Raw genomic sequence first — 16,240 nt, 5'->3', positions numbered from 1 at the left:
TCTGGACACCTCCCAGGGGAGGTGCAGGTCAGGGGAGTGGTCACTCCCCTTTCCTTTGTCCAGTTTCGCGCCAGAGCAGGGCTAAGGGGTCCCCTGAACCGGTGTAGACTGGCTTATGCAGAATTGGGCACATCTGTGCCCAAGAAAGCATTTCCAGAGGCTGGGGGAGGCTACTCCTCCCCTGCCTTCACACCATTTTCCAAAAGGAGAGGGTGTAACACCCTCTCTCAGAGGAAGTCCTTTGTTCTGCCATCCTGGGACAAGCCTGGCTTGACCCCAGGAGGGCAGAAACCTGTCTGAGGGGTTGGCAGCAGCAGCAGCTGCAGTGAAACCCCAGGAAAGGCAGTTTGGCAGTACCAGGGTCTGTGCTACAGACCACTGGGATCATGGGATTGTGCCAACTATGCCAGGATGGCATAGGGGGGGCAATTCCATGATCATAGACATGTTACATGGCCATATTCGGAGCTACCATTGTGAAGCTACATATAGGTAGTGACCTATATGTAGTGCACGTGTGTAATGGTGTCCCCGCACTCACAAAGTTCAGGGAATTGGCTCTGAACAATGTGGGGGCACCTTGGCTAGTGCCAGGGTGCCCTCACACTAAGTAACTTTGCACCTAACCTTTACCAGGTAAAGGTTAGACATATAGGTGACTTATAAGTTACTTAAGTGCAGTGTAAAATGGCTGTGAAATAACGTGGACGTTATTTCACTCAGGCTGCAGTGGCAGGCCTGTGTAAGAATTGTCAGAGCTCCCTATGGGTGGCAAAAGAAATGCTGCAGTCCATAGGGATCTCCTGGAACCCCAATACCCTGGGTACCTTAGTACCATATACTAGGGAATTATAAGGGTGTTCCAGTAAGCCAATGTAAATTGGTAAAATTGGTCACTAGCCTGTTAGTGACAATTTGAAAGAAGTGAGAGAGCATAACCACTGAGGTTCTGGTTAGCAGAGCCTCAGTGAGACAGTTAGGCACTACACAGGGAACACACACATATAGGCCACAAACGTATGAGCACTGGGGTCCTGACTAGCAGGGTCCCAGTGACACATAACAAACATACTGAAAACATAGGGTTTTCACTATGAGCACTGGGCCCTGGCTAGCAGGATCCCAGTGAGACAGTGAAAACACCCTGACTTATACTCACAAACAGGCCAAAAGTGGGGGTAACATGGCTAGAAAGAGGCTACTTTCTCACACTTATGAGTTACGTAAGTGCAGTGGTAAATGGCTGTGAAATAACGTGGACGTTATTTCACGCAGGCTGCAGTGGCAGGCCTGTGTAAGAATTGTCAGAGCTCCCTATGGGTGGCAAAAGAAATGCTTAAGCCCATAGGGATCTCCTGGAACCCCAATACCGTGGGTACCTCAGTACCATATACAAGGGAATGATATGGGTGTACCAGTATGACAATGTGAATTGGTAAATTTAGTCACTAGCCTGTAGTGACAAATTTGGAAAGCAGAGAGCATAACCACTGAGGTTCTGGTTAGCAGAGCCTCAGTGAGACAGTTAGCCATCACAGAGGGAACACATATAGGCCACAAACTTATGAGCACTGGGGTCCTGGCTAGCAGGGTCCCAGTGACACATAACAAACATACTGACAACACAGGGTTTTCACTATGAGCACTGGGCCCTGGCTATCAGGATCCCAGTGAGACAGTGAAAACACCCTGGCATATACTCACAAACAGGCCAAAAGTGGGGGTAACAAGGCTAGAAAGAGGCTACTTTCCTACAGTGCTTAAACATAAATCTGGTTATTGGCAAGTATACTAATGCTAAGCGCTGTCCTATGGACCTGGCCCTTATGGCATTGTCAACAGCATTTGATTGCGTCAACTGTACTAAATTGTGGCTGATGCTGTTGGATCTTAGGGTTGAGGTAAATTTTCTGTCCTCACTGCATGAGAACCTAGCAGCCAGGTTCTGGTATGGCCCAGCCAGACAACTGTCTGACTCCTTTCCCCTAGCGTGAGGAGTGTGGCAGGGATGCATTCTGGTCCCACTTCTTTTTCTTATCTATATTAACAACTTGTGCCCTAGTGACATCCTAATGGTCTGGAGTTCCACTGCCGGTGTTACTTTAAGCAGATGACGTGGCAATGTGGTACTCATGGCACAGACTCCAAGGGCACTGCCTACATTGGTGGGATACTTTACATTTTTTACGGATGAACTGGACTTGATAACCAATTTTGGGAAGTTGCACATTAGGGCATGTGGGCCGAGTAAGAAAAATGTATCAACATTAATGGCGACAGCACTATGAGTTATGGTATTTTTCTATTGATTGTTTTTAACAATGCATGCTCCTGGCAACTGCAAATCCACTACCCTTGACTGGCGTTATGTAGGTCAGTGGGGCATTATTCAGGGTGCCTCAGGCTGCAGGTAGGGGGACTGTTTTGCCCTTGTTGATCATTTATATTGCTCTGTGCATTTTGACGGCCCATCTGCAGATCCAGGAAAACCATATTTGTTCGCACTTTATGCATCTGCCGCATACCTGCTCATTTCATTATTCATTCACAACTTAACCTGCAGTATATATTGGATAAGGTGAAGTTGGCCCCTCTCTTACTCTGACTCAACGTTTGGACTAACATTGCGGTGAGTGTAAACAGAAATTCCATTGTAGAATTGGCTCCTCAACTCCCTGGTTAACATATGTCCAAAAACATTTTAGAGAATTGAGTTTATCGGGCCACTTTGATCCACCGTGTACTTTAAAAATAAAAAAATAAAAATCAAACCGCCGATGAAGCTTCAAGCTTTACAGAGTTTTGTCATTTGAAAAGACTGAAGTCTAAATATGTAAAAAATCAGTCAAAGATTATCTTGCATTTTCTGTGCCTGAGGAGCACATATATTTGAATACTACGTTTTCACGTTAGGAGACATAATCAATTTCAGGGTAGGACCTGTATGGCGCCTAATGAGCTTTTCAGAGACGGAAGGCCTTTGGAGGATGTCTGATTCGGCTTGTCCCTGTGATGCTCAGTCGGAGCAGACCCTGATTTATTTCATGTTTTTTTGCGAATTTTAACGAACCTTTTTTAATAATTATTTATTAAGCAAATTTTAAAATCCTTGACACTCAGGAAATGCAGGAATGCTTTAATCTTTCTTCAGTTTTTAAACAATTATGATATTTGCTGTGATGTCTGTTTCTTTTTCAAACCTGCAGTGAGATGCCGAAAATCAATGGAGGGTTAGTGCAATAACTATTTTTAACACTGCGAAGGGGTTTTTCCCTGGCTAGGGGAGGTGGTCTGAGAAGATACAGTCCCAGTGGAAATCTATCAGTCGTTGGGTAGTGTATAGTTTAGCTGCTCTTAGTTCGAAGCGTCACCCATCAAGGGCAACGGAATGTATTTCTAGAATGTACTGTATTTTGCTGAATTTTAGTAGTGATTGATTTATGAGACTGTATTGTATTTTATGTATGTTTTGTTTTTGTATCTTTTATGGCTACCTGTGAAACAAATAAAGTGGTTTGAAATTTGTTTTGGTGTTGGGATAGAAGGTTTTTCCAGGATGCGGCTTTTGTCCATTATAGATGACACTCTCTCCCTTGAAGGAAACCCTCTTTTTCCTGTGGTGTCCAACTTTGCCCCCAGAAAAGATAGTCTTTGCGCTGGTGTTGAGCTGGATTTTTGATGACTGATCTATAGACCCAACATGAGCAGTAGTTTCAAAGTTGTCACAACATCCTGCTTCACTTTTTTCCTGTGAGCTTTTAATAGTCCGTCATTCAGCTAAGGGTAGATGAGAATTCATTCCTGTTGCAGATGGGCTGTTACTACTGCCATATATTTTGAGAATGTGCAAAGAACAGATTTGAGGCTGAAAGGCAGTACTGTGTACTTCTAGTGGTTGTTTTCTACAATTAATCGAGACTTTTGCTGTTGGCTTTGCTTCTGGCGTGTGAAAATATCCAACTTGCAGATTTCATGGACACAACTGATTACCGTGCCGCAGACGTAGATAGATCTGATGCATGCCAGCATGCAAAACTTTTCTTCAAAGATAATTCTTTTGTTGTGAACTGTAGGTCTAATATTGGTCTATATTCCTCCTCTTAGCTTTCATTCTGTGCCAAAAAATACCTGCAGTAAACTCTTCGACTCTCTTGAGCCAGTAGATCTGAATTGATTACTCCTCTTATTAATAGGACTGGTGTTTCTTTTGTGAGGATGGGTCTGATGATTCAATGTTGGTTTTGGAAGAAATGGTCGGTGAATAGCACTTAAAAATAGAAAGGGGCCATTAGCTACCATATTTAGCACTCATTTGCCTACTGTATTAAATCCGCTATGCGGATGCAAGGACGACACTCCCCACCCTGGAAGAGGTGTATAAGATCGTCACTGTCTATTCCCCTGCAGGTGGGACGTTTCGTTGATGGCGATTCACATTTCAAATACCTTCTCTAGTATTGGTGTCTCTGTCCTTAGGGTAATTACTGTTGCCGAAATTGAAAAGGACTGGGAAATTGAGCCCTACATTGGTAATACCTCTTATCTTTGCCTTGAATTGCTGTTTGAAGAACGTTTTGCTTTCGTCCAGGCCCACTACTTTAAGAGTTTTTTCCTCATTCTTCCTCTTTTTCATCTCTTCCTCCTTGTGTTGCCCAAAGTAGACCCTGAAAACTGTACGTTCTTTGTTTTAATTGTGTCTCCGGCTTCAAGGTGGGAAGGCAGAGCAAGAAGGATCTGTGAATAGCTAAACTATGACAGCATACTGTAGTTGCCAATTCTCCTGCTGCACTTATAATTTGGTTACAGTCTAGTGGATTGTCATTCAGCATTTAAGGAAAGTCATCTAACTGATGTTATGGCAAGTCGATAAGTGATCGCATGCCCACGCAGATTTCCCTCCGATACCTAATGAGAGTGCTTATCACATACTTTTCCACCAGTAGTTTCCAGACGTTTGCTTTCTCCATCTAGCAGAGCAGTAGTTTCTGAAGCTGAGCAGGTCTCCTTCTGCCCAAGGTTAATATAACTAAATCAGTTCAGTGTTTTGGAAGCCTGAATTTTGTTGGGGCACCTTGTATGTCTTCAAGAGGTGCAAAGTAGCAGCGTTTATATTGATAGGCGTAAGGAAACCTTCCTCTGCAATGTCCAGCACCTTTGTGCTAAAGGTAGCAAGGGTTTTAGAGCTGCCCTCCGCAGTAAGGTTTCTAGAATCACATGAAATGCCAGTTGTGGAAAATACAGGGCAATATTCAGTTTAGAAGCTTTCCTGACTAGGATCCCATACAAGGTTGTAATATTGTTGATGAGAGAGACACAAGATGGAGATGCGACTAATGAGATTGAATTGTAAGATGAATTAGTTTCATCTGAGTCTGAAATACGAGACTTGGATCTGGAAGAAAATCTTTCTTTTTCTCCTTTCCACAGTACGATGAGAAGGGGTTGTAGATATGCAAGGAGACGTTGTAGTTGGTCTACTTTTGCACAGTGGAGACACTGATGTTGGTCTCGATAAAACCTGGGAGGCAACAGCTCAGAGTGTTATAAAGGAACTTGAAGTGGATCCTCCTATGACACTTTTTGCCTTATCAGTGGGGAAGGTAGTGGACCCAGGTCCAGTTTGCTTAGAAGAGGCAAAATTTGAGTCAGAGTTAAAGACAAGGTTGAACAATTAAGTGTCATGTCACAGGGCACACACTGTTGATAAAGTGATGCCAGTTGCAGTGAATGTAAGGGCAATTCTGCAGCCAAAGATATTATCAATGGGACAGAATACCCGTCATTGGTGATGGTGACATTCTTAGCCTTGTTGACATCGTTAAAGGTAGGGACTTGGAAAGAATGCTATGGTGTGACATTTAACATCAAGAGAAATTATGCTGATCATTGATGGGAATTTTACCGTTTTAGAATTCGAAACTGGTTTTGTTGCAATATCACAGACGCATTTGATGACGCAGGACAGTGGCCAGTCTTCAGTGTCAAATTGTGGATGCTGACCCCGAATCTTGACGCTGAGTCTTTCAGACTACCAGTGTCTGCGATGCTCTCCATGATGTTGATTACAAATAGATGTCAAAGCATGGCCTTGGTGGACAACAGGTCAAAGCCAATGCTCTTAACCCTGACGCCAAAACCTTTAATGACGATACTGAAAGACGTTTAGAAATGGTTTCCATTCGATCTCCTTCCTCTGGATCTTCTTCCATGGTGTCCTTCTCAGGAGTAGGCTGTCTTTCAAAGGAAGCATGAGAGGACTTCTCTAGCCTTTTCTTAGGTTTTTATTCCTTTGCTCTTATGTTCTGCTTCATTCCCCTGAGTCCGATGCTTTCTCGGTCCTTCATAGACATTTTGGCAATTTCTTTTAACAGATGTCACAGTCGCTGACTGAGTGTGAGACCGACAGACACAATACACTACAGAGACCTTATGGAATCGGAGACTGTCTTTTTAACTCCTATAGGATAGACAAGTCTTAAAAAGAAAAGGCATTTCTGAAGTAGAAATCTGTGAGAAAAAAGCAAACAAGTATTGGCAAAGGCAACATGTCTTGCTTTTCAGCCCTACTGGTTTTGTCAACAGTTTTATGTCATGTCATCACTGATGCTGTGCAGGATGGTCAAATAAGCAGAAAAACCTATCATGCAACTATCTGCATCATTTTGCAAGGAAGCGCACCACGCATGCGTGTGTCTACAAATGATGCAGCATTTTTTTTTCTTTTTGACAATCCAAGTTGAATCAGCAAATAAGAAAAAAAGAAAGAAAAATAACAAATGTGCATAATTGGGAGGGTACAGGTGGGGGAAGCAATGCAGGGGTGTGAGGAAGTGAAGCAATGAGCAACAGAGGAGGATGGAGTTGGGAGAAGCAACACAGAGAAAGGAGGATAGAAGCAAAACAGAGGGTGAGGTTGGGAAAGAGAAGCAGCAGACTCGTGGGGAAGCAACACAGAAGGCAGGGGCACATAAGTATCAAGGACGGAGGAGGAGCAACAGGCGAGAGCAACATGGAGCAGGTAAGAAGGAAGCACACAGGCAAAACTGAGCAACACAGAGTGCAAAAGGAAGACAAGTACACTAGTGAGACAATAGGAATACACATGCAGTCCTGTGGAGTGTTTAACCAAAAATAGTAGTGTGTGAAAAACAAGCAGTGGAAGCATAGAAGCCAGCCAGTACAAAATAGATGGTAAATACGCTATGCTCCACGGAAGGGACAAACCTAGGATTGACAAGCTGGGACACAAATAAGAAGGCAGCAAATGACAGTGACAGGAAATCCAATGAGCAGGCTCCAAGCCATTGTTTGTTCTTGGTGAGCATACAATATGCCTTTCACAACTAGACAGCTGGGCTGTTGGGTAGACGTGACCTAAAAATGACTTCATTCAACAGAGTAGTCTTAAAGATGTTGAGAGAAAATGAAAAAAAAGTTTTGCTATAAAATTTTAGTAAAAAGACCTCACATGTACTCCTACTCACATGAGCCAGCAAAAAGAACTGACACTTTTAGGTAACTGTCAGTACAGTGTATCATAGGAAGCTCCTGGACTCTTAAAAAAGAAGGAAACTTTTCTAACCTTTCAATGTTTGCCCATCAGACTACATTGTTTCATTCTCTTTCACACCGTTCTTGCACATTAAATGCTGAAATGCAAGCTTGAAACTACTTATTAAGGTTCATTAGAGGATTTCCAGGAAAAAACATAGGAAACCCGCCAGCCGCATTTGGACATCCCCGCTGGGCCGTAACATTGCCGCCGGCTCCAAATGGAGCCAGCGGCAATGTGGCGGTTCGGCGGGTGCAGCAGCACCCGTCGCGCTCTTAACTGTCTGCCAGGCAGACAGTGAAAATCGCGACAGGGCTTTGCCTGGGGGACCCTGCACTGTCCATGCTAAGTGCATGGGTAGTGCAGGGGCCCCCAGGTGTCCTGTGACTCTCCTTCCCGCCAGCCAAGACCGCCATGGACAGGCTGGCGGGAAAGGGAGTCATAATCCTCAGGGCAGCACTACAAGCAGTGCTGCCCTGGCGGATTATAACCGCCGGGACAACCATGGCAGAAAACCACCGGTCCCGGTGGTGTGACAGCAAAGCTACCGCCACGATTAAAATATGGTGAACTGTACCGCCAGCCTGTTGGCGGTACAATCGTCAATTCAACCCTGGCGGTCTTTGACCGCCAGGGTTGTAATGAGGGCCATAGTCCCTTATAGGCTACTTTAGGGAGTTGCTCATCATACGGAAGAAGATCACTGACAGTGTGTGACAATTCTATGGACAATACATCTATGAAAAGTTCTCCCGGGTCCATGCATCCAGCAAGTTATTATGGTAGCAGTTATCAGTCAAGATCGTACAATGCAGAACTTGCACATAACACCATGTATTTAAAATAAGTTTGTTTGCCCATTTTACTGTCTTTAATTCACAACAACTTTGGAGAAATTTGGTTGAAAGTAAAATTTCGATAATTTAAGTAAAATAAATGATTCCATCCATATGGCACGATTTGTGGATAAACACTGTGTAAGGAAACCAAGGTAGGTGCAAATCAAACCTTTTAAATTCTCTGTGTCTTGCAAGAGAAACATTACTGTTTACTAGCAGATAGCTGATTCAAAGTAGCAGCCAATTAAGTGGAATGCAGCTTTTCCTGAACATTTTAGTGCATCACAAGAAGCATGGACCGGTTCTCACAAATATTTAAAAGATCCGTCTCATCAACATTTGAAGGTAAACTTTTATTGATTAATGTTCCCTATTTTTCGAGAAGTATAAATTAGTACCAGGTAACACAGACTCTGCATGCTATACATTATAAAAGAGTGAACTATGAATAGGTTGCTGTTAATTTTTCTACTTCCAAGTTCGCCTTAAAGAAACCATTACTCCTATTTAGCTATCATGAGTACTCTTTCAAAGCAGGAAAACACATACTCAAAAGACACCACACCTTTAATCGTTTTATAAAAGTCCATATTATGTTCATATTAAAGGGGGTATGCCAGTGCTTCACCCCATACTTCGCAGCATGAGCCTCACTGAGTGATCCTGTCCAAATTACTTCAGCTGCCCTTAATTCTTTTCCACATCAAACAATCAGGAATGCTTAAAATTGTCAATTGAAATGCTGTATCATCAACGGATCAAAGCTAAGGAGAAAGGTCTCATAGCATCCAGAGTGCCATAGTTAAGTATCAATATAGAAAACACATTTGAATCCAAATAGTAGATCCCTAGAACCTGCAAATCACCCGCACACACTTTTACATTGCAACCCCAGAGTTTTATACAGGATGAAGCAAACCTTGCAAAGGTTACCTTTGACAGTTTTATATTACTGTGCTCTATGGAATAGTCAGTAGACCTGCAGGCAAACACTAATTATCACAGAAGTGATGTAAAAACATAGGAGGATGTTAAACCCTTGCAATTTTAGCAACTGAAAGTGCATTTGTGCAAATACAAATCAATGAAAATGTGGGGTGCAATATTAGTCTCCCATGTAGAGAGGGGGCCTCCAAGTCTGTGCCACAGTAAAGCCCAAACTTAGCTTGCATTCGCTCTCTGTCACATGAGCAACCACATCACCTTCTAACCCACCAGTACAAAAAGAGTAAGGCTGGTAAGATCAAGAATGTAGTACATTCCTTTTTTATTTAGCAGAAGTAACAGTGTGCTTAAGAGGTTATCCTCCTCTCGGCGGAGGAGCTGTTGACGTTCTGTCTAGATTGCATCACCCTTGGGTGCACCTCGAGCATCTGATCCACCATCTCGCCAAACAAGACATTTTTGTTTTGCTTGGATTCAGCTGAGTAAGGCATACCTGGGATGCAGAAGATCTCTAACTGAACCACAGCATTCACTGCACAACATCTTTATGAAAGGTGGGGTGTGCTGGGGCCCATTATTGCTGCTGACTAACAAAAGGTCAGAAACCTGGAAGCCTGCCTGTTGCCTTAGTAAACCTTTCCAACACTGCTTCATCAAAGATGTTTCAAATAAACATTTCCCCTTGTGCGAAGTATATATTCCACAGTTAAGATGTCACACCATACTAAGGTCTAGTGCACATTTTTTCACTGTTAAAGGACACAAGTGAAATTACAAACAGAGGGAGGTTACTTTTAGAAAAAGTATTACTAGCCCACACGCACAATAAATAAGACTTTGGAGTTGCCAAGGCAGAAAAGTACATTTACTCGAGGGTTTCTAAAATACCCAGAACAGAGATCCCAGAGCCATGCCAGTGGCTGCACCAGCTAGCATGCCCATAGCAAGATCTCCATCATTATTACGGTAGCGCTCACGGATGATAACATGGTTGACTGGAGGCTGGTTATAAGGCCCTAGAAAGAAATGGAAAAAAACTGTTAGTTGTACAGTTTAACTTTTTAGATTTGTGTCAGTTTTTAAATGAGCTGAAACAGCACTGAGAAAGGCACTTTGGCTAGACAAAACACAAAACTAGAAGATAGCGTGCCCATAAAGTACTGTAAATCAAATAATCATGTAATACTAGAAAGGTACTTTATGCTTGGCTGCTATCAAGTATGGCCAACATGTATAAGGCACTGTCCCAGAGGAAGTTAAACTGCAAATGAGAAATATTACTGTTTTTCCCACAGTTCAAGGCGGACTTGTTTCACCCGAGCTGCCAGGCAAAAAGACTGCTTCTTTGGGAGGGCTAGATGTTAATGGCACCGCCACACCAGGAGAAGAAGGAAGACAAAGTTGATATGTTACCAAACCATGAAGGACAATGTATGTTTTGACAGCAGGCCATTTCCCTTCCTTTTGTTCATATCCATGCCTCCAATTACTCCTGCAGCTTCTTCTCTCCCTACAATATGTTCCAAGTACCACATGGCTTATTCCAAATCACGGATCAAGGCAATCTTGCTCTTCTTGTCCTCCTAGCTAAATGTCTTTATGGCATTTGCCAGTTGAACATATAGAAATACAGAACAAGTTATTTACCTTCTGTAATGCCGGTCTTTTACTGCAGATTCCTCACCTTGTAAATTTCCCCAGGCACCAAACTGGATCCAGAAACTGTAACAGCAATTTCCTTGTGCATCGGCAGGCAGCGTCATGCGGCTCCGGATTGAGTCTGTCAGTTTCAGATGTGACGTTGGGGCTCTTATAACACTACCACCTCCGCACGCTGACAGCAGTTTCTCTCTGTTCTCCGTTCGCAGTGTCAGACAAGTTCTTTTAAATTTGGCATCATATGAGTCTATTATACAGAACAGGGATGAAGGAGGGTCAAGTGAGGAATCTGCAGCAAGAGAGTCTCCAGCAAAGTCTGACACAGACTTTTAGCTGTAGATTCCTCACCCTGTGAATATATACTAAAGCAGTACCTCCTCAGTAGGTGAGTCTTTGGAATGGCTCAGACCAGAAAATCCTGCAGGACTGATCAGGCAAAATACCGTCCTGCTGGACCTGGTCATCCATACAGTAGTGCTTCATCAGCATGTGAATGAATGCCCATGTTTAAGCCTGGTAAATGACCATGATTAGCACACCACACACCAGCAAAACTGGTAGCAGCCTTTGCTCTGGTGGAATGAACCTGCATGCCTTCAGGAGGCAGTTTGATAGCTAGCCTATAGCAGATATTTCTGCACAGAAAACTCCATTGAGAAAACAGAAGGATGTTTCAAAAACTTGCTTGAAAGGGTTAAACATGATTGAAAGAATACGAGGCAACAACATTATTCCAGAAACCCTAATACAAAGACTTAGGGAAGGAGTACCTTGCCCACCAGAATGCCACCAATCATTTCAGAAGGAAATCAAAAGCAATCAACTGTTGCCACTCATTCTCCATTCACGGAGGTTTAGGATGTGCTGACTCGTGTGCAAGACGTGGCCGTGCTGCTGCAAAAGAAGATTCTTCCATAGGGGCAGATGAATTGAAGGACAAATGCTCATGGTCAGAAGTTCTGGGTACCACACTCTCCTTGCTCTGTGCAGAGCCACTAGGATGACTTGGATGTATGGCTTAACATGTGTTTACCACGCATCTATTAACATGCAATGCCTTTACAACGTAAGAGTAAAATTAGAGAAACCGCCCCCAAAAAAACCTGTTTTTAATTATCTTTACCATCCCATACTACTACCCACTCCTAATCCCTAAAAACATGCTTACCACCCAATATCCCTATCCACCCCTAACCCTAAGAACCCCCTTCCCACAGAATACCCCTGTGGTGTAGCCATTTAGCTATGGTTCTAGACACATTATTTTAGCAAACTAGGCCCTCTGGTGTGCACTTTAACCTAGATATGTTTTATTTTAGCTTCGTTATATTATTTTACAATTAGTCACATTTGCGGTCTTGTTTTATTTTCTCTATCTAGCTGTTCTTCCGCTAGGTCAGCACTGCGTTCTTAAACAAGACTTTTCTTTCACTCTGTGCTTTTTTCAACGCTGCAGTAAGATAGGTTTCCGGCAAAAGTGGTACCCTTTGTCTCCAATGTTCACAGAAACATACACACTCTTACATGGGGGCCCATTTCTTGGAACATCAGCTGTTTTATTATAAAAAAAAAAAACACTACTTTGACCCATGTATGTTAAAGGGAGATCCAGCCAAATTACCACGACTGTATGCTGATTGCTTTGCTACAGCTGTTTATGTAGGCTACAGGCCTCTTGCTCAAGTATGAGGGATGATGTCTTCCCAGGGAGACTTGAAGGGCAGAATTAGAGCTTAACATGCTGTGCTCTAACATTGCCTAGGTAATAACTAACCTTAACAATCTTAGTGACACAGTGGTAGCGTTATTTTTCTGTTTTACTCTCCTTGTCACAATTTTAATCCTATTGTGCTTCATCGTCCTAGTTATTGCAAAACATGCTTTATTATCTAAGATGCTGTTGCTTCAATAAAACCTTATTGAACCTTACTCTGCCTCTGATTGTCCTTGCATATGTGAAACTAATGTAACTGAGAGAAACGGATGAGATCTGAGTGACTACGATTTCCCTGAGGAGTCATTTATGGCATGCGCCCGGTGGCCCAATCATACCTGCTCTTGAGTAGAGATGAGGCACTGCTAGTTAGCCGGAACAAAACCAGGATTAGGCCGACAGGTGTCACATGGTGTGGGATAAGACTCAGTCCCCCGCAATACAAGCGTTTTTTCCGCCCAAATCCAGTAGTCTTATTAGGATAATGAGAACCTACGCGACATGGCGCCGCCAACATTTGGTCAGCCACTAATTTTCGGGTCCTCCTGAGTATCTCTGTCTCACTAAATGCAAAGTCACCTCAGTACTATTAATGGAGAGGTCTGTGGTATTGAGGATTTTCCTCCTCAGCTAAGTAGGAAGTACCTAACTAACGCTGTAGGTTGTTCAAGCTTGAACTCTAAAAGGATAATCCCCATTTGGTGTGCTTTTCTCTGAACACAATTTACCATTTATCATGGTGAACCCGCAACGGGTAGCAATTGCAGTCGATATGTGACCACCCCCTTACTGCACATTTACTGGCACATGGCCTAATGGCCCAGGGGGGTCCAGTTACATTTGTTGTTGAGGTTCATCCAGCTTATAGAACAGAAAATTAGAGGGTTAGTACAGTTTGTAATGCAAACATTAAATACAAACCTAGCACGTGCTGCCCAAGCGCAACCATATGCAGTGACGCCAGGCATTAAGGGATGAAGATTCCCCCTATCATGTAATTCCAGTTAAAAATCAATCCCAACCTAATCCCCAGTATCCAATAAAACATGATGCTAAATCACCCGTGAGGGAAATCCTCACACAACTTGAGTACCAGGGCGTAATCGAACCCTGTGTCTCATCAATGAATAATCCTTCAGTCCTTGTAGCTAAACTGGACCATTCATACAGAATAGTCTCAGACTACAGACATTTAAACAGTCATACACGCACATATGCTATACAAAACTCACACAGTACAGCACTTATGAACAACAGAGTGCACAAAAAATATAAAACAGTGGATATTTCGAATGGTTTCTTCGGCCAAAATATAGCACCTGGGAGTAGAGACCTAACAAGTTTCAGCACACTAGGCTCCCAGAACAAAATCTGTCATTTACCATAGGGGTATAAGAACAGTCCGGGACTGTTTGCGGCTCATGTAACTTCAATATTGCACAACATTGACCCTGAGGCATTGTCCTATGTAGATGATATCTACCACACGGACGATGAATTACTGCAACATCTAAGATGGGTAGCACGCATTGTTGTGGGATTTGCCAAATTCGGCTACGTATTCAACTTAAAAAAAACAACAATAGCCTTCTTTAGTGTCCTGTTTCTGGGATACGATTTATCAAGTGAAGGAAAGAGCCTAGCGCCACAATTCTTAGAACAATGCGCACAGTTGCAACCTCCAAATACCATTAAAAAATTCCAATCGTTATTGGGTTTCCTACATTTTGGGAGAACTTACATTCCAGATTACGCATCACGCATAAAACCTTTATATGACTTGATACGTCCTGACTTTTCCAGTAAATTCTGGATAGTCGAACACACACACATTCTCAGATCATTGCAACAAGACATGCTTGCAGCACAACACCAACACACAAAACATCTGGTCATCAGAGTTTTGCTGGTACCATTGGTTTCACCTATGTAACATTCAACGAGGGTGAGACAGTCCAGATTGCATACAAATCACATCTGTATTCAGCAGCAGAACAACGTTTTGCCCCCACTGAGAAAATTCTCACTCTGTTCAGATGGCTGTCATTAAAGAAAGACCACTAGCCCAGGGGAAACGCATTAGTGTTGTATTTCCGATTCCAGCTCTTGAGGCTGTTACCAAAGCCAGCATTCCAAACGCTAAAGCACTGCATCCACGTTGGATCCAATGGGCAACTTTTACATTGCAACCCCAGAGTTTTATACAGGATGAAGCAAACCTTGCAAAGGTTACCTTTGACAGTTTTATATTACTGTGCTCTATGGAATAGTCAGTAGACCTGCAGGCAAACACTAATTATCACAGAAGTGATGTAAAAACATAGGAGGATGTTAAACCCTTGCAATTTTAGCAACTGAAAGTGCATTTGTACAAATACAAAACAATGAAAATGTGGGGTGCAATATTAGTCTCCCATGTAGAGAGGGGGCCTCCAAGTCTGTGCCACAGTAAAGCCCAAACTTATCTTGCATTCGCTCTCTGTCACATGAGCAACCACATCACCTTCTAACCCACCAATACAAAAAGAGTAAGGCTGGTAAGATCAAGAATGTAGTACATTCCTTTTTTATTTAGCAGAAGTAACAGTGTGCTTAAGAGGTTATCCTCCTCTCGGCGGAGGAGCTGTTGACGTTCTGTCTAGATTGCGTCACCCTTGGGTGCACCTCGAGCATCTGATCCACCATATCTCGCCAAACAAGACATTTTTGTTTTGCTTGGATTCAGCTGAGTAAGGCATACCTGGGATGCAGAAGATCTCTAACTGAACCACAGAATTCACTGCCCAACATCTTTATGAAAGGTGGGGTGTGCTGGGCCCATTATTGCTGCTGACTAACAAAAGGTCAGAAACCTGGAAGCCTGCCTGTTGCCTCAGTAAACCTTTCCAACACTGCTTCATCAAAGATGTTTCAAATAAACATTTCCCCTTGTGCAAAGTATATATTCCACAGTTAAGATGTCACACCATACTAAGGTCTAGTGCACATTTTTTCACTGTTAAAGGACACAAGTGAAATTACAAACCGAGGGAGGTTACTTTTAGAAAAAGTATTACTAGCCCACACGCACAATAAATAAGACTTTGGAGTTTCCAAGGCAGAAAAGTACATTTACTTGAGGGTTTCTAAAATACCCAGAACAGAGATCCCAGAGCCATGCCAGTGGCTGCACCAGCTAGCATGCCCATACGTCCTGACTTTTCCAGTAAATTCTGGATAGTCGAACACACACACATTCTCAGATCATTGCAACAAGACATGCTTGCAGCACAACACCTACACACAAAACATCTGGTCATCAGAGTTTTGCTGGTACCATTGGTTTCACCTATGTAACATTTAACTTAAAAAAACAACAATAGCCTTCTTTAGTGTCCTGTTTCTGGGATACGATTTATCAAGTGAAGGAAAGAGCCTAGCGCCACAATTCTTAGAACAATGCGCACAGTTGCAACTTCCAAATACCATTAAAAAACTCCAATTGTTATTGGGTTTCCTACATTTTGGGAGAACTTACATTCCAGATTACGC

At 42.9% G+C, this 16,240-nt stretch overlaps 1 protein-coding gene across 3 annotated transcripts in view; it reads right to left on the bottom strand.

Annotated features, from left to right (window-relative positions):
- Positions 1–8,940: 8,940 nt before the first annotated feature.
- The window catches only part of PLEKHB2 (pleckstrin homology domain containing B2), a 676,701-nt gene continuing 669,401 nt past the window's right edge, over positions 8,941–16,240 (bottom strand). For all 3 annotated transcript variants that reach the window (XM_069213723.1, XM_069213725.1, XM_069213724.1), the window contains exon 8: positions 8,941–10,352. In XM_069213723.1, the coding sequence (XP_069069824.1) occupies positions 10,216–10,352 (137 nt within the window). In that variant the 3' untranslated portion in view covers positions 8,941–10,215. The remainder of the gene's footprint in view (positions 10,353–16,240) is intronic.

This window comes from Pleurodeles waltl, chromosome 11, assembly GCF_031143425.1.
Source record: "Pleurodeles waltl isolate 20211129_DDA chromosome 11, aPleWal1.hap1.20221129, whole genome shotgun sequence".
Taxonomy (NCBI): domain Eukaryota; kingdom Metazoa; phylum Chordata; class Amphibia; order Caudata; family Salamandridae; genus Pleurodeles; species Pleurodeles waltl.
This window is presented reverse-complemented; position numbering and strand designations above follow the sequence as displayed.